Raw genomic sequence first — 24,157 nt, forward strand, 5'->3', positions numbered from 1 at the left:
TGTTAGTGTTTTGTGTGAATCAGTGCTTCTTCACATCGTAAGTGAAAATACCTGGAAAAACTTAGGCATGTAGTAACACTTTTCAAAATCACAGTCTTTATAGAGAAGACAAGTCGGGCTTCATAGCTGTATTTTAATCTTGCAGTGTCTGACTCAAGTGAAGGGATGTAACATTTCTTACAACGGAGGCCTGTGACTGTCTGGGCTACCTAACGCAGCGCTAAAGATGTATGGGCAAAGGCAGGGAAAGGGTTAAAACTGTTCAGTGGAGGAGAAACCCATCTCTCAAGCTTTTGTTGGTGGTATTATTTTAGATTTCTCATAGAATTACCACTTTCACATGCCCGACCTGTTCATGTCCGAGTACATTTATTTCCAGCTACACTCTCTCAGCTCCAACCTTGATAACTCAGAGGTTTTGAGACTGTTCTGTAATTACCAAGCTCACATACGCCACTGCATATCTGAATACCTGGAGGTGAGGTGTCTCTTACTTCTAAGCAGAAACCATAAAGGGACTTAATAACAACTGAAATCTCCTGTGGATAAAAACATTAGCACTACCAAAATGCCAATGACTAGAGGTCACACAGGCTGGGGATATCAAGTGGTGGCACACTTGGCAAGTGTACGAGGAGGCCTGGCTTTGACCCCTCCTGGTTCCCTAGAAGCTTACATGCCCTGAACAGGCCTAACAGCCACAGCGTCTAATAAGGAAGGAAAGATAGAAATGAAAAGAAAATACAAAAGGTTATATCAATAAAGTTCCATTCATTGAAGGAACAGAGAGGAAAAATAATCAGAAGCCACTTCCTTTAGTTTTCTTGCTTTGCGTGTCCGTGTGTATAGTGGACTCGAGTGGTGTGTGTGCATGTGGTTAGTTGCATGTGTGTCTCAGTGGGTGCATGTGTCTATGCAGAGAAGGAAGTCAGGGGTTCTGCTGTCTCCTCTCCATCATATGCCTTTTATATGGAGTCTTTCACTGAACCTGGAGCTTGACTAGCAGCTAGCAAGCCTCAGCAGTCCTCCTGTCTCAGCTTTCCACAACTCTGAGGCTACAGGCATCAGGACAATATCTCCCTCATTTTGAGTGGGTACCGGGGAATCAAACTCAGATCCTGATGATTACACAGAGAGCGCCTCTTACCCACTGAGCCATCTCCCTAACCACTGTACACCATGTTTTAAAATGACTAAGTCTTACACAAAGCCAACCTTGGTAAGAACGGGATTGTTTTAAACAAATGATGCATTAGGGAGAATCATCTTATTTTGAAGGGACTGAATCAAAGCAATAATTCACATATATATATATATATATATGATTTACTTGGAGACATCTCTCAGTTTTGCTGAAAGATAACATACATATATCACCAGGGATCATGTATTTAAAAAATTACAACGAGAGTGTTATGCTGACTCTATAGTTAAGAGACTTTAGTCTCTTACCTCACAGTTTTTTTCTGGAGACCTCCTTCTCTGCTAGGGCTTGTCACAGACAAGTAAATTGGAGGGGGGGAAATCATGGTTGGTTTTAAAATCTAGCACACTTGATATTAAATTAAGATCCCTCCGAAAGGAACATAAATTCTAGTTTCATACCCCTGTGCAATCGCTGTAAACGAAATGTGTGGAACAGAAAAGTGCTCCTGCTGACAAGGGGTGCGATGAGAACTCTGAGGATCCTAAACTCACAGCTATGTGAAGAACTCTTCCAGCAGCCCAGGTTCGTTCTGATCTTTCTGTAGGATGATGTCATGCAGCAAGGCGGGTTCAGGATAAGGCATAGCCCATCATTGGATGAGAAGGAAGGGTGGGCGGGGAAAAGTCTAGGAAGGAGAGAGGAGGAGGAGCCAGGGGAATCAAGATGGAGACTGGGGAACGATGATTGGATCCAGGTGGTCTCGGTCAATTTTATTTTGTCTAGGTGGGCGGTTTCTATCTTTATTAATTGACAGTGAGTTTATTCTGTGGAGGTATCATAGACTGAGAATTTAACACATAAATCTGATTGTTGGGTTATAGTTTGTTGAGTCTTGATGTTACTGGGTAGCTGGGACCAGCGTTCCCGGCTGGCCAGGGCTAGCCAGGGCGACTAGCAACGGGAGCGGAGAGACTCCTGGGGTTAGAAGACAGCTAGGCTAACGTGGCGTGGTGCCTCACTAGAAGCAGCCACTGCTGAGATAAATTAAGGTTAGTGCTGTATGGCCCTACGGTGCCAGAACTAACGCCAGGGGAGCAACTGCCCGGGTCCGAGGGTACCAGGGGCCCAGTGAGGGGCGGTGATGCGGGGGAACCGGTTGTGCCCTTTTTCAATTTTTACCGCAACATCTTTCAAACACACTCAGCTCTTTCCAAGTTAAAGCCATTCATGTGAAGTCTCCTTTGTCAAGAACCTTCTTTCTACAACTCTTGAAACAGCCAGGTCCTTAAAACAAAACCAGGTCTGTAAAATAGCCAGGTCTCCCATTCCCCAAAAAGCAGGCTTGTACTGGTTCATGCCGCTGCCTATCAAATATAACTTGCCCCTTTACAGACACATGGAAAGAAACAGATAGATCTCTATCCGTTACAAAGATGTAACTAGAGCACGTGACATTTATAGTCAACAAAGCAAGAACAGAAGTGTCCTGCTAGTTTCACCAGCCACTGTACACGCTACCACGCCACTGTATCCCCTCTCCATGCTTCTGTATCTACAGAGGTGAGTATGAGAGTGAGTCATTTCCTTCGCAGATCCTCGAGCTGCTACAACCATCAAAGCTCACACAAGCCTCCACTGGATATGTGGGTAAACGGAAATTAACCGTTGCTGACTAAGTAAATTGAATAGCAGTCTTGTGATTGGTTGGCGTGCCAGCTCTCAGAGCCTCACACATTGTGGGTGGAAACTCCACATGGGGTCATATTATTGGATGTGGGAGTTTCAAAAAAAAAAAAAAAACAGGCAACAGTAAAATGGTTCTAAATACACAAGGGCCAAAAGGAATGCAAAACCCCACCTGTAATGAATCTGAGTTGTTCTGTCAGCAATGGCCCATGTGGCCCTACACGACTTCCCTGCAGTCTTGTTTCTTAATGTACCACATGCACACACAGCATCATGCTCACAATGACGGCCTGAAATACCTGGGCTAAAGCTGGCCCTGCTCCATGTTTTCAAACGGCAGGTTTCACCGTACACTCCAAGGTACAGAGATAGAATGGGCTGATTATAAAAATGCAGACGAAGGTTTTCCAACTGCCACTCTCAGCCTGCATTTATTAGTAGATTAGGGTCCATTACGTTAGAATGTCGGGTTCTTACAATTGCTGCATGAGTAGTTGGTTTTGAGTTGGTTCACAAAAATTCATTACATTAGTTTTGGTTTGGGATTAGGATAGAGTTTCTAACAATTTCTGAATCAGCTCCACACGTGTTTCCTGCTGCTTTCTGGTGCACAGTCAGTGGTGTTCAAATGTCTGTCAACTCTGAAAAACATGGAAGCTGCTCTGTGTGTGATGGGATCGAGTATTCAATGAGCTCATAGCCAATGATTCATGTAAAGGTATGCAAGCATACATTTCCATATGCAAATTTGCTATTTTTAATCTTTAGTAAATGGAAAAATTATGTGCATGCCTCAAGAATCATTTAAAAATAAAATTCCTGGAACAGGATTCATGGACCAGCAGTTAAGAGCTGCTCTTGCAGAGGACTTGGGCTCAGTTCCCAGCACCCACAGGATGGCTCACAACAGTCTGTATTTCCAGGGAGGTCTGATGCCCTCTTCTGGGCTCCATGGGAACTGCAGTCACATGTTGCACTTAGCACATGCAGGCAAATCACTGGTACACATAAAATAAAAACAAGTCTTACATTTTCCTTTGTGACTTATCAGTTAAAAGCTCTCTGTGCTCCTAGTTTATGCAACCATGCACCCAGGGTCACAGGAACATTTGTTGAAAGTAGAAAGAGAAGAAGCACCGACCTGAACCACAATTAACAGAGCTCTTAGACTAAATGACGTCCTCAGAGTGGGAAGTCCTATGCCATTATTTGAAATTTCTCCAGTCAAGTTTATCAGAAAACTCTTTCTTTTCACCAGAGAATGTATCCTTTCTTTTGTGTGTGTCTAGCAGTTTACTAGCGAGTACTGCACAATGAATAAATGTTCACTTTATTGAGATAATGTTGGTACTGTATAAAACTCTAAAAAATCATATTCTTAGGCAAAGAAATAAGTAGTAAATATTACCTACTTTGTTACAATAAAGGGAAATAGTAAGAGATTAAACACACAGGAAAAAAATAAAAACACATGTATAATCCCAAGCCTGAATATATAGGTGAAATATAAGCTCATTGTACAACAGGGACACAGTGGCTTCCACATGAGAACCCTGTGAAAGGAAGTCCAGACCTATAAACGAGACTCTTAGGTAACCTCAGATGTCGTCTGCATAAACAGTGTAGATCTGAACTACACAAAATAAAAAATGTCACAGGAGTTAAAAACATGTCACTATAGAAGCTGTAAAGAATGTGGATACTGAACTTGGGTCCTTCCTGTCTTCTTGCAAATGAGTGAGTGTATCCTCCAGTGTGGGTCTGACTATTTCATTTCTCACATTGAGACTGTTGGGTGGACAAAACCTTAGGACTTCGTGCTTCAATAATCCCAGAGCCAAAACAAAGACAGAAGAACTGGGACCCTGGGATGCAGGCGGAGAGGGTTCAGTATAGGCTGAGACTCAGTCTAAGCTGGAGACGGATCTCAGTGAGTGGATAAAAAGTGGGATTGTGAACCGGCCCAGGGAAACAATCAGGAGGTGGGGGGGGGGATACATGACATTAAATAAAAGAGAGAGAGAGATGCTTTGATTAATTAAATGTCAGAAAGGAAGTTGATGAATTTAAAGACACATTTAAATACACATAAAAACCCATAGAAAGATGATAGAAGATGTGCCAACCTGGTCCCCAGTAAAACAACTAATAAAAGTACTTGAGGCAGCAGCCATTTTAAGTCTGTGAATATTGTCCTAAGGGCACAAAGCAGAATAATTAACATGTCTTCAAAAAAGTCTACAAAATTTCAGTAACAGCAAGAGTCCCTGTCACTGGGAGCCACACCCTCCTTCCTCCTATTGATGTACCAACTTAGGTTCATGAAGTTCCAGTACAAGCAAGAACAGCAAGATATTCCTTCTCCCTTTTCATTTGAGGGCTGAGTCTTGTCTCCTGGGGAAAGCAGGTTATGTCTGGTGTCCTCAGCTTGGTGTTGTAGAGACTCACTTACAGGGACAGACAGGTAAGGGGTTTGGCGGAAGGGAACGGATTGCTACTCAGGGTCACTTACACTAGGGCAGCTAATGTAGCAGCTTGCTGCTAAGGGGAGAGGTTTCCAGTGAGGACAGGCAAGCTGAGGAGAGGCAGACCACTGTCTCCAGCTCCCATCCTGAGCAGGTGCTCAGAGATTTAGTTCACAAGGGCTACTATATTTAAATTATTACATAAGAGTTCTTCTGAACATGGAAATTTCAATGGTAAGCAAGCAAGAGGACGCAGGTAGCTTTATGAGGACAATGAGCTAAACCACAGCCCAGTTGGTTATCTAGAAGAAAACCACAGAAAAAGAACCCTAAGCACTTCAAAGACTAGTCTCAAAGAATTCTTCTGCAAAGGGGCCTGAATTTAATTGAAGGAGCCTGTGGAGCAATTTATGCCCTAAGGCATTAGAGAAACAATGAAGTAATTAGTGAGCAATTAGTGGAACCCCACAAACGGGTGTGACATCAACAGAAGCAGACAGCTTAACAGAGATCAGAGAGAGGGAGAGTCAAAGAAAGCTTTGCTCAACCCACTAGTCCCCCAGGGTGACTGAGCATGCTCAGAACTTGTTCTGTGTCTCGATCCCTTCAGCAGGCAAACAGTAGCATCAGGTTTCTGAGCTGTAGAAGCATAGACTGGCTATAATGTATCATCTCTTAGAGTCTGCAACAAAAACCAGGGGGAAAAGAGGAGACTGTAACTATGGTTCCCACTGGGGGACGGGAGGCACGGAGCCAGGGAGAGGCCCCACAGGATCCGATCTGATGGAATTCAGAGCAATCATGAATCTCTCTCAAGGGCTAAAGGAGATCTTTGCTGGACAAGTCAGGTGTGGTGAGAGTATCATAATCAATTGGGCAGTGAGGAAAAAAAACCAAACCGGAAGTCTGAAGTGACAAGATGGAAGCCAGCACGAGAGTGGACTGGGCAAAACAGACCATCCCTAATCCCTCACTTTGTTTCCCTTTGATTCCTTTTCCTTTTTTGTGAGGTAGGGTCTTATAGCCAGGGCTTCGCTATGGAGAATAGGTTGTTCTCAAACTTGTAGTAATTCTTCCTGTTTCAGTTCCTCAAGGGTCAGGATTACAAGAATGGTCCAATTTTAGCTTGTATTTCTTTTTAAAACTAATTTACGTATTTGTTGTGTGTGTGTGTGGGGGGGGATCAGGGGGCATGCACTTGTACTGTAGAGGACATAGGAAATCTGTGGGATTATTTTTTCTTTTTCTATCATGGGCTCCAGGGATCAAAATCCTAGTGTTAAACTTGGCAGCAAATGTAATTACCTTCTAAGGTAGGTCACTGGCTTTCTGTTGGGATTCCATTGTGAGGGCAGAGCATGAAAGAAGGAAAAAAAAAACCTAAAATGGAGGGAGAGCCAGAGAAATGTGGGAATACCACTAAGTATCTGAAAACATGGGCAATAAGAACAAGAAAATATGGCACCAGAAAAAGAGGGAAAGCAAAAGCAACAATGAAATAAATACTGGCAGGAAAATCTCCCAGCCTGATTGAACACATCATTAATTAATCTACAGCTCTGTGGTGGTTTAATGAGAATGATCCACACAGGCTCATAAATTTGAATGCTTTATCCCTAGTTGGTGAAACTGTTTGTGAAGAATCAGGAGGCGTGGCCTTGTTGGAGGACATGTGTCACTGGGGACTGGGTTTGAGGTCTCAAAGGTCCTCACCATTCTTTCTCTCTACCTTGTGCTTGTGTCTCAAGATGTAAGCTCTCAGTTATTGCTCCACTGCCGTGTCGGCAGACCTGCCGTTACACTCCCCGGAACAACGGTCAGGAAAGCTAACTCTGAGACTGAACGCCTTCAAAAACCCTCTTCTATAAGTTGTCTTGGTCACTCTGCTCTATCAGAAACCTCAAAGGAATTCAATATATAATACTCCAACTCATTAAAATCAAAGACTGAACCTGGTCGAGGAGGCCAACTGTTAAAGCAGTCTGACAAAGCCAACACCTCCCACACGAAAGAACCCCGGCACAATTAATGGTTTTCTTGTCAGAAGCAAAAAAAAAAAAAAAAAAAAAAAACCACAAAAGACAAATCCGAGGCTGGGAAAAGAAGATCAAACTAATGTGAAAGCAAACCAAGACAATAAAATCAGAGAAATGAATGAAACTAAAAATGGAAAGATTAAATAGACAGCAACAAAGGTAAAAATGTGTCCTTTCATACATAAATTTGGCAAATCCTTGGCTGTATTGAACCAAAGAAAAAACGGGGCACTAGAATTGTTAACATCAGAAATGAGGAGATAATATTACTGGTTCTAAGAAATAAAATTGCTCATAAAGTGATAATATGAATATGGTCAATCATATCAATAAGCAGGTTATAGAATAGCACTAATTTGTATAAATTTGGGAGTCCGGTGAGGAATTACCCCCACCCCCGTCAGACTGGCCTGGGAGAATATCTGCTGGGTGTTATCTTGATTGATGACTGATGTAAGAGAGTCCAGTCCACTGTGGGCAGTGGTCAAGGGTTGTATAAGAAAGCGAACTGAGCAAACCCTGGAGAATAAGCTAATAAGCAGTGTTCCTCTGTGACCTCCACTTCAGCTCCTGCCTCAGTTTCTCTTGATGAAGGACTCTATAATCTGTGAGATGTAATAAATCCTTTCCTGCACAAGTTGCAACAAAGAACTAGCTTAGCAAACCAACAATAACTTAAGACTATCAGACATCTTTTCTAAGATGTCTTCAACAAATAAGAGAAGGACACTTTGAGCTATACTGTGTGAAAAATGGATACTCAGAAGTGCCAGGACCACTTCCTGGAATACCAAATGCTAGACTTAGGGAAATTTAGTCTATCAAATCCATGACCTTTAGAGATTTGTGGATCCAATCCCCCTGGGCCACCATGACTTATCATTGGGTTACTATGACTTATCATTGGGTCACTATGACTTATCATCTTAGTTTCCGACATCTGGTCTGGTAGTCAGAACAGATCCAACCACAAATGAAGGAAGACCAAAGCAGTGAGAGCTAATAGTTTACTCAGAATTACTACATAATTCAAATAACTAGATTCCAGGTTTGTTTAGTGTCCTTCTAAGGTAATGTGGTTCAGACAGATGCAGCTGACAGGAGGAGCAATACAGTCTCAGCTCTTGTCAGAGAGACTTACAATAGAGTCACCCAATTTCCAGTTATCATGCTATGTCAGTGGCACTGAAGTGCCCCCTGTGAGAAGGAACGTTTCACTAAGTCATGGTAGCTTTGGATTAGACAATGTTAATTCTAAACTTCAAGACCCACTATAATTGGATTTTTAAAATGAACAGCACAAAATTCCCCACACAGGTTCTAAGGAAATGACTGGATGAATGTGCTTCATAGTGTTAGTAACTAAAACTTGGTATTTGTATCGTGCAGGGTACTGACTTCTTTCTACTTACCAAAGTGCACTATGGACAATAAATCCAAACCTCGAATCCCCAACCCCTACAGCAACGCTTCCTCCTTTGATAACATTAGTCCGTTGTCCAGAGAAGTGTGGTAGGGAGATAGAGGAACTCAAAGGAGACAGAGGGCAGGGTATATTTGTCTTCTCTGGGGACTCAGCAAACCCAGTATCCTCCAAGCAGTCCCAGAATACCTCTGCACATCTTGATAGAGGGTCTGGTTAGGAAAAATCTTATATATTGTCATATATATTCATATGTATGAATAGGCAAACAAGAAAAAAAAAGAAGAGAAAAATAGGGAGAAAAAGATCCAAACACCACAACAGTACTAAGGCCTTAATTAGAGGATATTTAGACTTAACATCAGGATACATTCACATCCTCTATTCCTTCAGAATGTTCTGGTGAGCTAGTCCTCAGTCTCATTTAGTTCTGGTGTGACGGTTTTCCATCAAGTGATATTTATCTGGCCGGGGATGCCTGAGCCAGGCGTCTCAAGCTGTCTTTCTAACATACATCCTTTCACATTCTCCCTCCGTCACAAACATTCTTGATGGAACCAAGACACTCATCGTCTTCCTCTGGCCTTACCCTAAATGTACTGTGTTAGCTTTGCTCTATCACCAACAGAAAATGTGTGGCTTTAAAAAATATAAGCATTAGAAACAGACAGTGATCTAAAAGGAGTAAGCATTATAAACATAAGGAAACATAATTATGTATTCCTTCAGGTATCATAGTCTATACCACACTATCTTATTAAACCCTCCAAATTGCTCATGTAATCATTGAGTAAAATACAGTTCAAATACAGCAAGATATGTCAGAAGTTTGCTTCAGAATGAGTGAGATTGCCCTTTTGAAAATCTCAAGGAAACTTTCCATTTTGGACACATAATTTCTAAAGTTTTTCTGACTTACTACCGACTTATGTCACCGTACCCACACTGACACCCGCCCTAAGCCATCATAAAGACTCTGGGCTGTTTTGCCCCCAGCAGGTATTATGCTTCTGACTGAAGTCATTAGGATTAAAAATTGGAGGTAAGGAGAAAAACCTTATGATAAAAATAGACTTCTCCCAAATCTCGTTTTGCTAAATCAGAAGGAAGCACACAACTGTTGTAATAATACAATTTGAGGACATATAACTTGGTTCAAAATATCCTAAAAGTGAATTTCATCCCAAACGGCTTCATTTGGGGCTCTCTGCAGTAAAAAAAAAGTAATGGAAATATTTTGTAAACCCCTTATTTAGTTAGTAAAGAAAATACCCTGAGGTGTTTTGAAAGGACTATGTGGAAGCAAGTATTTTGCAACCTTCACCCTATAACGGGATTACTGTGGGGGCCTGCAAACCACTGATGGCTCCTTAGCGTGGGTCTCACTGCGTATTAGATTGAACACAGGCGGGGCCTGTGTCAGCATCTTTCAAGCCCCTTGCTGCGCACCGTCCTGGTATCACTGCAATTGAGCCCTGAATCAGAACCTCAGGGGAACTGGCATGGGAGGGTGTGCTTTGGGTCAAAATATCCAGGTTACTCCTACAACTGAGAATCAGCGCACACACATCCTGATTTTTCCCAAACAGCAATTTTACTGAACACAGTAACGTGTTAAATTCTGATTAAAGCTTCTACGGTAATGTTCGGAACTTAATTCTTTTTCCTTTTAAGATGAAAACGGTCTTGTTCGAGCCTGGAATGTGCCTTGTGTGCTATTTCTAAATCAGATGAAAACACTCACGGACATGCAACTTGGCCCATATGGAAGGAATTTGCATGCATTAAGCTGTGACATTAAGTATGGTCATGGGAAACATCTGTAACCTACAGAAGAAGAGGCAGCCGTGGAATTGGGGGGCGGGGGGCAGGTCCTGGTTCCAATAGATGTACCCAATGCATTACCATAACTGCACTTATAGATACCGGATATAGAATCACAAATTATATCCCTACGAGGATTACCTACACTTGGCTTCCTGTATGGCTTTAGATACATTTCCAAGTCGAAAATTTTCTATGTGATGTCAACGTCTTAGAAAACACAGCAAATTGAAACCATATAGCAGCCTCTTCCCCTCCCCACAGTAAATATGAGCAAAAGCTCAACGGGGTTCAAAACCCACCATCAAGACAAGATCATCACCAACACCTAATTAAGGAAACAGCCCAGAAGGGCACTGCAATGACAGAGTAGGATGACCCAGAGAGGTTTTGTAAGCTTTCCCCTGCAGACCATACAGGGAGTGAGGGCAGCTATTCAAACTCCTGAGAAAGTCCACCAGCTCCCATAGAGAGCTGTATTTGGCTTCAGATTATGAGCTGGAGAAAATGTGTAGGGGCTGAGGCCCCGCTACCAATATAGCACCACACTGGAAGGGAAAGCCCAAGCCCTGGAAGGCTCCAGCCAGTGTGATCTCTACCAGATGGGAGGAAGTTACAGACGACTTGGAGATCATCACCACACAGGGCCAATTATCTCCAGCATTATAAACACAAGAGAGCAAATAAGGAATGTAGGGAGGGGGAAAGAGACTGGGCGAAGCCCTTTACAATGACAGGGAGGAGGGGCGGTCTCTGGAAAGGGATGGGAAAAAGCTAAGTCAAGCCAGCAGAGTCCACTCACGGCAAGTGTATTACCAGGCATGAGACCTGAAATGGGGGTGGGGCCAGCAAGATACCAAAGCCCAGCTGAGTTTTTCCTTAGTCCAAGGGGGTTCAGATTGCCAAAAGCCTGAAATTCCTGGGCCTCCAACAAGAGCTATGGAATGGAAACGATGTGTAGGTAATGTCTACAAGGAGAAAGAGAAAACTTATCTCTTGTGCCCAATTACTGTGAATTACCCTGGACAGAGCTGCCTGGCTTTGCTGGGAGAGGGATAAAGGAGAGGGCGGGAATTTGCTTCATTCACTCTAAGTCGCAGAAGAAAAAACAAGACTGCTCCATTCCTGGGGAAGAAAGGTATAACTAGGAACCCAAACAAAAAAGTAGACAGGAGTTCTTTGTACCACAGAAGTCTGCTAAAAACTACATAAGAAGACTAACGGAAGGTCTGAGGAGATGGCTCAGCAGTTTAGAATGGCTCAGAGCCAGGACCTAGGTTTGGTTCTCAGGACACAAACGGTGTCTCATAAATATCCCCAGCTCCTGTTCCAGGGATCTGATATCCTCTCCAGACCTCCAATGGTGCCAAGCATGCCTGTGTCACACATATGTACATGTAGGTAAAACACTCATACACATGCCCCAGTGCAGGGGGATGCGAGAGGGGTGGGGGGGCATGGGTGAGTGGGTAGAGGAGCATCCTCATAGAAACAAAGGGGATGGGGATGGGGGAATGGGGTGGGGGGGTTGGTGGAGGCATAATTGGGAAGGGGGATATCATTTGAAATGCAAGTGAATAAAATGATTAATTAAAGTAAATAAATAGAAAACAAAAGAGCAGCATTTAGGTGATAAAACAAAAGCAATATAGGAAAACTTAAAAATTAAAGAAACTGAAGACAAAGGCAGATTATTATAAAACTGTTAATTGGTGAAAAGAACAATGTGGTTAAAAACCAATTTACAAAGATTAAAACAATTATAGAGCAGATGGCAAATTAAGTTTACTGATAAGTATTAATGTAACTGAAGTAGAGGACCTAAACTTGAGCTCAGAGATATAATAGAAGAAAAATTCCATTAAGTTTTCAAATGGTTATTATTCCAGATCAATCGAGCCCTAAAAATTATACAATGAAGAAGAAACTTTGCCCATAATTATAAAGCCCAAGTACTCAGTATTGCAGGAAAATAGGCAATAGCTTCGGGTGAAAAAGATAAAGCTAGAACCGAATGTCTTCACGGCATATTCAATGTCAGGAAATAATTGTATTATACTCAAAGAAATGAGTAGAAAGTGTATAAACCTTCAAAATTAAACAGATACCACTTGTAATTCAAACCTGAGATAATAAACTCCACATCTGTTATAATGAGAAGACACTCACGAGTAGATTTTAGAGTTTTATAGTGGCTACTCCATTCTAAAATGTCATTGGCCAACCATGTGGTGGAGAAAGGAACACTGTAGTGTGGGATGATGTCACAGGTGAGGCAGGTACAAGGTAGAATGAGGCCTGTCATTAGATGAGAAGGAAGGATGGGCGGGAGAAAAGTTTGAAGGAAGAGGAGAAGACAGGAACGAAAGAGAGTGGAGAGACAGAGAGAAGCCGGGAGGACAGACAGAACATGGAAGCTGATGTTAAGATCCCACTCTGTGGGTTGGGGATTTAGCTCAGTGGTGAAGCGCTTGCCTAGGAAGCGCAAGGCCCTGGGTTTGGTCCCCAGCTCTGAAAAAAAAAATCCCACTCTGTGTATTAACAGGTTGTTATGAATGTCCTTGAGGGATAGATGTGTACTGGGCTTTGTATCTTTAGGTGGGCAGTTATATCTTATCAATTGGGTCAAAGGTTATTCTGTTGTGTGTTCTTTCATGTGCAGATTTAAGTGTAAGGGAGTGTGGAGCTGCTGGTCTGGGCCGCCACAGAGTTGGGATGTGTGTTTCTGGCATGGAAACCTGCCTTGGGAACTAGGTAGGTAGAGAGATGGCTGCCAGGCTCAGAGAGAGGTCTTGGGCAATATGATAGGGGATGGAGCAAAGCAGGTAAGAGCTTTTGCTGACTGAGATTTAAGATATCCAGCAGATATCTTGGGGCACTGCGGTGACAGACCTAGTGAGGGATAAAAAGACTTTTATTTTTTATATTTTTACAACAACACTGTAGTTACCTTTTGGTCCAATAGCCAGATTCTTCTTCAAGAGACACAAGAATTAAAAATAAAAGTTATTTACTCAGATGGTTAAGTGCTGTTAGGCTCTTCATATTTTTATATAAATTGATGGTTTTGCCCAGTAATATTTTTCTTTGGTCTGAAAGGCTCTCTTTAACACTTTACAGTGGTGATGTTTTTATACTTCACATCTTAAAATTGATTTATTTCCTTTTCCTTTTTGAAAGGTGTTTTCTAAGTCTGCACAGGTCTGCCTTTAAAGGCAGCCCTCTGAGCGCGCTGCTCCGCCATCTTGCCACCTGCTTTCTCCCCAGTCAGAAACATGCTGGGGTCAGCAGGCTTACCTCACTCCTCTTTATAAGGATGTGTCTGTTCCTCTTTGCCTGCTAGAAGATTTTTCAATGTCCTTGCCACTTTAGAAATGTGATTACAGTGTTCCTTGATATTTTAAACGTTTTTTTTTTTGTTTTGTTTTGTTTTGTTTTTTTGTCTCGGGCTTCGATGATATTCTTGGTCATGTCAGTTAACAACATAAAAGAATTTGGAGCATTTTCAACTATTATTTTTCTTTCTTCCACACCTCTGATAACTCCAACTACATATACTTAAATTTGCTAGAATTTGGCATAACACTCATGGACCCTTACATTTAATGGCCTCTGTCTCTGTAATATATTTTAATATTTTCTCTTGACGTGTCCTTAGCTTTACTAATGCTTTCATCGACAATATTCAGTAGCTCACGTCTAAATGTTCTGTTTGGTAGCAACACTGCTACTGGCTTCTCTAGTGTTACAGACAAACAAAAGATCACTAAAGCAATCTTACATTGTCTAGTCTACAACCCTAATGATTACATGAGCTCTGAGTGATTCTGATTTCACTGTGATTGACCTCTGTTACTTTGTCACAGGGAACTTTTGATTGTTAATAACTTATTAGATGCCATGTGTTGTCAGCGCTTTTCTGACTATTTAGAACTTTTGTAATCACATAAATCATTCTGAATTTAGATAATGGATATTTGATCCTCTTGAATATTTACTGTTTGGAGTCAATAGTCAGGACCAGAGTAAAATTCGTTCTATGGCTAATCACTCCCTTTTATTTCTTAACACTTTGCACCTTAAACACTTTTCAGAGTGCTAAAATCTGTACTTCAGAAACTGTGTGATTTTACGACTTAGTGTGAGGGAAGAGCACACCCCTGGATCCATTTTGAGGCCCTTGGGTTGCTCCGTTCCTTCTCCAGCTTTAGGATGACTGCTCACCTCATGACCTCATCACGTTTTACAGAGAAGGTGAATGGTGTGATCCTGTAGGTACAGTTCTTTATATATTCTCCACTCCCCCTTAGCATTGTGTCATAAGAATTCTAGCTATCATGGTCTCCTGGAATCTCAAGTACCTTACTGCGTCTTAGGGAGTCTATGAGGTTGGGCCTGTATTTCTTTCTAACCATGACACAGCATGGGAAACTCCACCGCTAGCTGGGAAAAGTGGACGGCTCGTTCTGCTCATTTTTCTTTCTCTCATTGATAGCTGGGTTCTGTTGCATGGTGTGTTAATTGGTTTTCGCATTCCTTGAGATCAAGTATCGAGGGAAAGCAACCAGAGAAGAAAGGACCTGTTTCAACACAAGGTTTCAGTTGGTGGTCACTGGGTTTCACTGTTTCTGTCTGTGCTAAAGCAAAAGCTCACAGCAGAGAGAGGAGCAAGGCCAACCACCTCATGCCGCTAGGAAGAAGAGAAAGAGTGTCTCCCTCCAAAACCCGCTAAGGTCCTGAATCCACCAATGGAGTCATTTGGTGGGAGTTGGAGACCTCATGAGCATCCTGTTGTCCTCTGCCTAGAGAGCACTGCATTACTGAGGAGCAAGCCGTCATGAGGGACACCTACAATTCCTAAAGCTAGGTGTCCAATTTTTTCAGAATTGTTGTCTCAAATATTTTACTTTTTCTTTTCAGTCACGAGGGTCAATATGGCCTCTCCTGGTCTCAATTAAAAGTCTCAACTTTCTTTTAAGATGAGGAAATTTGATCATTTTGGGCCAGGCACAAAAACCATGTTTTTTTGTTTGTTTGTTTTTGTTATTGTTGTTTGTTTGTTTGTTTTCAGTATATGAGTTCAGAGATATAATCTGAAATTATATGCAAAAATGAATTCACTTATAGAGATAGCAAAATAAGCATTTCCAGGGTTACCCATTTTAACTACTTCAGTAGCACATCTGTTATTCTTACACATACCGACTAGTGCTTAGCATATACTTCTAAGGAGATGGCATGTGTGCTCCATCTGAAGCTATGCCTAAACATACAGGTTCTGAGGCGCCTGTGTTCAGGTCTTCCGTTTTTAGCTTTGGTGAATTTGGATAAAATACCTTGTCATGGACAACATTTTTATTTTTGTAAAAAAAAAAAACAAAATTTAAAATGCTATCTTTGGGCCTGAGGAGATGATACAGTGGGTAAAGTGATTGCTACCCAAGAGTAATGACCTGAGCTCAGGTCTGTATCATCCTTATAGGAGGCAGATGTAGTGATGTACGTAACCCTGGTGCTGACGTGCTAACAGGTGGGTCCAGCCCATCTAGCCAATAGGTGAGCTCCAAGGTCAGTGGGAGAGGCTGTTTCAGAAATCTAAGGTGGAAGAGTGCAGGAGAAGACGCCCAGTGTCAAGCTCTGACTCCCACACACGCATTCAAAGGTGAGCACCCGCCCCCCACGGCCCCCTACAATTTAAATTCTTAAATCGAATTAAATTAGAAGACATTTTCTTTGTGTGAGTACAACAATACTTTAAATACTTCAGAGCGTCAGCCATAAGAAATGGTCAGTAAGTATCATTTCTCAATATTACATACTTTTCTACTTAATAGTTACGCTAATAGTCTGACTTAGGCACACAAACGCCATTACTCCAGTGAATATATCATCTTCATATAACTTTACTACTCAGTTGCGACACTCTGATAGACGTGAATTCTCCGAAGTCTTCTTGGTGCTCTCTCTCTCTCTCCCCAGCCTGCATTCCATCTTGTCACCCTGGACTGACCTTTGTGGGGAACGACTTTCAAGTTCAGAAGCCCCTCCCCCAGTGCAGACTGAAGAAAGAGTAGTCTTTGGACTTCTTCCCCCACACTCTACACAGAGGTCTGAGATTACCCCCCAGCCTTGTCCTTTCTTTCATCGACTGTGTATTATGGCCACAAAGGACCTTTACTGTGTACTTCTTCTCTGGATCCTACAGGCAAGTGGAGAGAAAAATCCTCTGCTCTTAAAAGACTCACAGCCAAGTAAGTGTGCGTACAACACAGGGATAAACACAGTTATTCTACAGGACTGAAAAATGGCAGATGAAGGGTGTGTGTGCCTGTCACAGATGAATAAGTGGAGAAGGAATGTTTGCAGATTAATGGACTCCTGATCTGTCCAAAGACCCTTCTTTGTGAAAAATCTAAGAACCATATTCTGTGGGCAGGGAAAAGATGTACTTTAAAGGGGCCAAATAAACAAAAACAAAAACAAAAAACAGTAGCAGTAATTCTGATATTTGGGGTAAATTAAATAGGTCAAAATAAGACATACAGCATCTGATCATTCAACTGTGCACCAAGCAAGTTGGTGAGAACGCTAAAGACTATTTTCTAGTCAGCCTTATACTGTTAGGAAACAACGGAGATGAAATTGGTGTCACTAACAATTAATGTACCATGAACCAGAGCAAGGAGTGAGAGCCCGGAATCCTAAATCATTCGCCTGCCTCCCAGCACCTAGTAAGATCACCAAGTCTAAGTGTGCAGATCCCTGACTTGGCTTCATGACTTTTGTAGTTATAGCACCTTTTCGGTGCCAAACACCAGCTAGGAACTTTCTCAATTCTCCTTTCATGAAGATGAGATTCTCTGAAAAGGTCCCATTTAAGTCCTTCCTGTTAAGAGAAGCAGCATTAAACGTTACCTCAGTTAACGTGGCTCACGTTGGTTCTGGCACCTGAGATTTAAGTCTGAATAAGGAACCGTCATGTCCATCTTTTCAATAAAACTACCAATATCATCTTCTGTGGGATGTCACGCTTTATTACTGTCATTTAATTCCCACAGAAACTTATTACCTGTATGGAAGCAGGTGTCAGAGTAGGCAAACAGAGCCACCCAGGGTAACACCAACGTCTGAAGTTTTACTGCACCCAACGTTCCTAAGACACAATAGATAACAGGGGATGCTTGCCTGTGTGGTGGGCACACTAATTATGCATAATTATGCATCAGGTTTTACTACTTTTAATCCTCCCAATAATTCTAAGGGGAAATTACAAGGCCATATTCATTCCTAGAGACAAGTATTATTTGTCTCGGATCTTTGGGTAAAAATTGTATTTGTTTTCTAATGTTCTCTCTACATACATATATTTAATGTCTTTCAATGAGCTCCTACACAGCGATATCTTATGACAATTACATTTTATGAGTTTATACATGGTACGGCAGCCTGGCCTAGTTTCCAGACGTGTTGACGCAATGCCATCTGACCTGATGGTGAAGTGGGGGAATGCCTTATTCTGCAGATGTAAGCAGAGAGGCTTAGGTTAAGAACAGAGAGGTGGAAGTCAGGGCCTTTTCCAGATAAACCTATTGAAGAATTGATTTTTTTCTAAGCCCCAATTCTCCCTCAACACACACCAGCATCATATGGCTTGACGACTGCTGCTGCTTCCATTTCTGTCACCTTTGATTTTTCTTCTCTTCCTCTGCTTCTGCTCCTTAGAGTCTGCTCCCCCTCCCCCCTCGTCTTCTTCATGGCATTCAAGATAAAGATGCCATCTGAGCCAGTGCCAGAACATAAAGTTCACACAGATCTTCTGGTATTTCTCTGATGCCCATTTAAGGCTAAGTTTAGCTTAAAGGGTACAAGGTTATAAAATGTTCTTCTCTCTTAGCTGGAGCAGAAAATGTGTGTGTGTGTGTGTGTGTGTGTGTGTGTGTGTGTGTGTGTGTGTGTCTGTAAAAGCACACCAGCACACTGCTGAGATGTGTGTGCTCCCTGGCTCATAAGCATATGTGGATTTAACATTTAGACTCCATGATATCTCCTCTTTGCTATTTCCATTTTACTAAATCTTCAGTGTGAAATAAAAGGGAAATGCACTTCCAGGGGGAAGCTGACATAGTATACTACTGGCATAGTAAAACTAATTATGCATCTTAAATAGTGTTTGTATAGGACAGAGCCATAGTACCATTTGTAATATCAATCATAGGCGATAGTCTAATGGCATTTTACGGTGGCAGACAATGAAACGTTCTGTTTTTTAGTCTACATTTTCATGGGTGACAAGGCACTGTTCTAACTGCCCACGGTTGAGAAGCATCTCTGAGATCATTACTTCCTTCCATTCCTATTATGATGTCTACCACAGTGACTCTATCTCTGAAGATTTCCAGTCCTGGTCCCTAAATACACAATTAGCTTCTTGTGAATGGAGTATACATTGTTTCTTTAGAACTAGATTTCCAAGCTCAATCCTTGATAAGTTCTGAACAAATGTTTGAGGGAGAGCAGTTTAGTAGCAGTCCTATATTCAATTCATGGCTGGAAAGATTAAAAGAAATAAGATACCAAAAGTTAAAAAAAATAGTCACTCATAAGATTTTAGAATAAGAAAGGATTTTCCAGACACACTGGGCGTGGAAAGAACCACAGTGAGCTTTTCCATGGAAATGAGCAGAACGTGTCAGTCTCCGTTGTTCCCAGACACCCTGCAAACTCCTTGCTATACTTATATGGTATGGCCTAGGAATATAGCTCAGGATACAGATTTACCCACAAATGTTTATTGCACAGAGCTGAATCCAGAACAAACCAAGCTTAAATAACCTTGGAAATGACCTTAAATGTCAAATGACAGAGGACTACCTGGGCCGACCCCTGGGATGGAGGGACAAAGGCTTGAGGTCTTGAGTTGGATTGCGGTGTATGTCTTCTGATTTTCATAATCAGTGCTATGGGTATGACCTGAGCAAACCCTCCCTGTCTGTGAGATTGAGGAATGGCTTTATAAAAGGCAGAGGCTTGGTGTACCAGTGCGGATTCATCCTTATAACTACCGTATATAACGCAGCCATCAAAGCCCATGGTGTATTCAACAGTGCCAAAGGAGAAGGGAAGCATGAGAGTGTTTCAGATCGCGGAGGAGCAGACTCTGGGAAGAACGGCAAGACCCCATTCTTAGGAAATGCTTTATGTTCAATAGGAACGAGAGGCTAAAGCTACTTAGTAACTAAATAGTAATTAACCTTGAGCTTAGGAATTATGAACAACTGTAATTTTTCTTTTTATCTTGTATTATTTTCTCAATTACCTTATATGCACATTACTGTTCATTTTAAAAGTACAATAAAGTATGGTTTAAATAAAAAGGATTGCACTGACATCCCTTGAAAGTCTCAAACCTACTGCCCACAGTCGTCTGAGATGTCTGTAGGACAGATACTGTTTAGTTGGTGTGTGTGTGTGGTGTGTGTGTGTGTGTGTGTGTGTGTGTGTGTGTGTGTGTGTGTGTGAGTATGCATGCTTTAAATGTCCCAGCTAAGTAGAAGAGAAACAATGGAGAAGATTCAACCTTCAACCAATCAGTAGAAATGAGAAGGAAATTACTACAGGTAGACATGAGAGCCATGTGGCTTCAGGGACACTAGAGGACTCAGCCTCAGCCTCACTTTGCAAAATGAGTTCATTTTGTATCATTCTATACAACTGTAGGATTTCCTGAGAGCTGCCCAAATGTGGAACCAATTCCATATACCTTCCCTACAGACGTGAAAGCTTCCCTAGTACAAGCTGCACAACTGGCATGATCACAACCCACGCCCTTGCAAACGCACACTTTGGGAAGATTTTCTTGAAAACGTTGGTTCAAAAACTAACCTTCTGGACCCGCTTTTTAAAAAGCACCTTCTTCTGGTAGTGTTGGGAAGACTTAAAAATTAAAGACAATGTCACTAGGTATCAGGGTAGTTAATGCTTTTGGAAGAAAAACATATTTTATATGACAAAAATAATCTGTCGTCACAGTCTGTGTGTAACTAAGAGGGTGTGACATACATTTTTACCAGATGCTCCTCAGGGGAAGCTTCAAGGGAAATTCAATCATTAAATACGTTTTCACTGAAGCCAAAGAAGTTTTAAAAAGGGACCGCAGGGCAGACCACATTGGGATTCACATAACCATTTTAGTGTGTCTAAACATCCTTTAGGTGGACTCCCTTATTTCCTCTCTGTATCCTTGAAATTTCTGTTGCTAAGAAGTAAGGTACTCTTAGGGGAACATTGAGGCCTGCTCTAGAATACTGATTTCTGTTCTCGTTCTTTTCCTCAGGTGCATAGGAAGTACTTTTTTTTTTTTCATCTGTCTGGCGAAAGAAACAAAAATAATGGAATACTTCTCTGCTCTTTGAACGCAGCTAAGCTGTCTGCACTTTATAGTCAGCATGTGACCACAAGGCCTCTCCCTCTTTTTCTTCTAACTATAAAAGGTCATTGTGTATATCATAAAGACAAGAGACTCCAGAGTTTCAGTTTACGGCTCCAAGACTCGAGTTCAATAGCTTAATCAAGCCAGTCATTAGCTACACTCAGTCTCTGCTTGCCCAGAGAGTAGTCTACCAAATAGCTGGAAAAGCAGACCTCCTCTACAAGACCCCCAAGCCAAGGAGGCTAGTTTAAAGGGAAATTATACATATTCCACATTAAGCAAGGAAATTTTCCTTGACTTTATAAAACTCTTTTCTCTTATATAATAAAGGACGGGTATTTTGAAATCAGTAATTAAGAAAGTGGACTTTAACTACAAACAGGCAAATTAACCTGTTTACCCAACCTACATGGGTCGCCCCTCTTGTATATAGTGGTCACAATAGTTCTGAAGGGAGAATTCCTAGTTACAAAAACTATGTGCATGTGAAAAAAAAATCAACTGAAAAATAGTAAACGTGTCCTGGAAAGGTTGAAAAGTTCATGGCTGCAGTTTACGAGTGAAAATTCCTGACCGCTTCTTAGAAAGAGAGGACGCTTTTGTACTTCAATACTGAAGTGCAGTGGTTAAAAACCTTTTAAAAATATCCTTAAGGTCAGTTCATTAACGGATTAATTTTATAAGCCCTTCTGCAAACATGCTACTGTGCATGTAAAATGCAGACAGCTCGGCCGGAGTCAGATCCCCAGGAGTGAACGAGCAACTGTTGCAGAACGGTGATGTAATAGCTGGAAGCTTGGGCCAAAAGGACACGGCCAACTCCGTGCCCGGCAGAAACTAACTTTGGATCCTGCTCTGGGACGAAAGTGCTGTAGAGCTCGCAGGAGCATCGTCCCCGCTGGTCAGGACCAGGTTAGCATTTTCAAGTTTTCCATCTTCTATTCCCTGGCCTTTAAATCACACCATCTAGCAAATCAGTATATCCCGTTCGAACGTTTGTGTTAGCATGTCGCAATTCATTCCTCTTCCCCCAATAAGAACATCTGGTACAAAGCTTTAGAGTCCGTCCTAAGAATAATGATAAACTCTGTCATCTGTGGAATGCACTTTAGTCCCAAGAAACCTCAATTACATTAGGAAGAGCATAAATTTCCCAGTGTGCATCACACAGACATATGTTAAAAGTTGGCCTAAGTCTAGCGTCACATACTTCTCCATATTATTCAAATTTCCCAATTTCAAGACTTAGGCTAAACGCTAAGATGAGATTTTTCTGAGGGTAATGAGTCTCAGTCTTAAAGTACAAGGTATATTCACAATGTAAAGATTCTCTGCATGTATACTTGTATCATTTCACCGACATCAACACCATACACTTTAATTTTCCAGTGAAGTTCTATGTGCCTTTAGCTGTCCCCACAGCCCAGGGAAAATAAATCTAAAGATGAAATCCAGCAATATGATAATGTAATATTACTTTTACTCTAAACTTAGGTTTGCTCTCACGGCTCAGCACTAAGCACTTACTTATTACACTTTATAAGGTTCAACTTTGGTGGATCACGGCGACCACACCTATCAGGCTATAGGACTAGGTTGCTAGAGCATCAGTGCTGGCTGTTCTCAGCAGCTGAGAGGAAACAGGTTTAGTTGCTATGGAAATTATTATAAGCTGATTTTATAATGGCTTTAATGACTGTTTTTTGGAGACACAGTGCTCAGCTCAGGATACTTTCTTAGTTGTCTTGCCTAAAGGAAGTTCTAATGGGAATTACCCGCCCCTTCCTTGCATGTAGCTGTGGGGAGGCTTACTCCTTACCGTGCTGCAGGAATGGCTGCTGAATCCACAGCCAACACAGTAACACTTTAATTTCACCATGGACTACTGTGGAGAATCCAAGCCTAATCCCACCAGCATGAACTATCTCTGAGGACTCGAACTGACCCGGAAACAGTTAGAGGAGAAGTTTCTCTCCACAGATGGAACAAGGAAATGTGTTGTTTCAGTAATGATAGTTCTCCTACAGTCACAAAACATACAACAAGAAAACACTCCAGCATCCTCCAGAGTCAGGCCAGACAGAAGCACAGAGAGTGCAGGTCTAAGAGAAGAGGAGTAAGATATCTGAAGCCTTAATCCCATTTGATTATGAAGCCCAGGAGCTCTAGACTGGTGTTATGGAATATAGTGTGTTCTCTTATTATTAGGACAACTTGTGTCAAATTTTGTGGAGTTTAGCCAGGGACATATTGCTGTTGTTGTTGTTGTTATTATATTGCTGTTGTTGTTGTTGTTATTATTATTATTATTATTATTATTATTATTATTATTTACAGCTGAGAGTGTACTCCAACAGTGTCCAGAGAAGAAAGGAATATGATAAGAATCTGCCATCGCCCTGAAGCAACTGCTTCTGAACTGGCCTCTCAGACCAGGGTCATTGTCATGAAAGTCGCTGATACACTTGCTGCCCCAAATCTTTCCATTCAAGTTACCGGAGCCAAACATATATTTCATTAGACCAATTCTCATTGGATGACAAAAACACACATTCGTCATTGTAATGTTATAGAATAAACTTTGAAAACCTAAGTCCCACAGTCTCTTCTTCCCTCTTACCTCTTTCGCACTGTGGCCCGGTGAATCCATAAACACAAGCACAGCGGTTAGGGCCGATGCAACGCCCACCATTCTGGCATCCATTCTCACAGACAGCTGCGGACAAAAAAAAAATTACCAAGAGATCCTGGAGCGATGCTGACTAGAAAACACCTTATATCCAGTCGCTTCTCTAAAACACAAGTGAATGTGTCTGATTGGTCAGATGGAGATACTTCAACAATGGCTGTGTCTGATGCTCAAGGAGTCAGAAGATCAATAGTCACTATTCCATCACTTTTTCTATTGGGACGTAAGTGGCAAAATCCATTCACATGCCCTTCAAGTAGGCTACATATCAGTAAGCACAAGAGTGGGCTGAAGGTGCAGCCACCTGGCTCCTTCCTCACCCATCATGACTGACCAGAGCACACGGCATGCTTGCCCTCCCAATCATAGCACTTGGGGAGAAAATGTTTTCTTTGTCTTAAAGCATCGCCATGTCAGTGACCTCAGGGTTACTCCACTGTCGCTTTTCATGCAAGGCA

At 41.8% G+C, this 24,157-nt stretch overlaps 1 protein-coding gene across 1 annotated transcript in view; it reads right to left on the reverse strand.

The window, feature by feature from the left end:
* Fbn2 (fibrillin 2) overlaps positions 1–24,157 on the reverse strand; it is a 205,397-nt gene that overhangs the window by 162,174 nt on the left and 19,066 nt on the right. Inside the window, 1 exon segment of the mRNA NM_031826.2 lies at positions 23,631–23,726. Coding sequence (NP_114014.2) covers positions 23,631–23,726 — 96 coding nt within the window.

This window comes from Rattus norvegicus, chromosome 18 (genome assembly GCF_021556685.1).
Source record: "Rattus norvegicus strain SHRSP/BbbUtx chromosome 18, alternate assembly SHRSP_T2T, whole genome shotgun sequence".
Lineage (NCBI taxonomy): Eukaryota > Metazoa > Chordata > Mammalia > Rodentia > Muridae > Rattus > Rattus norvegicus.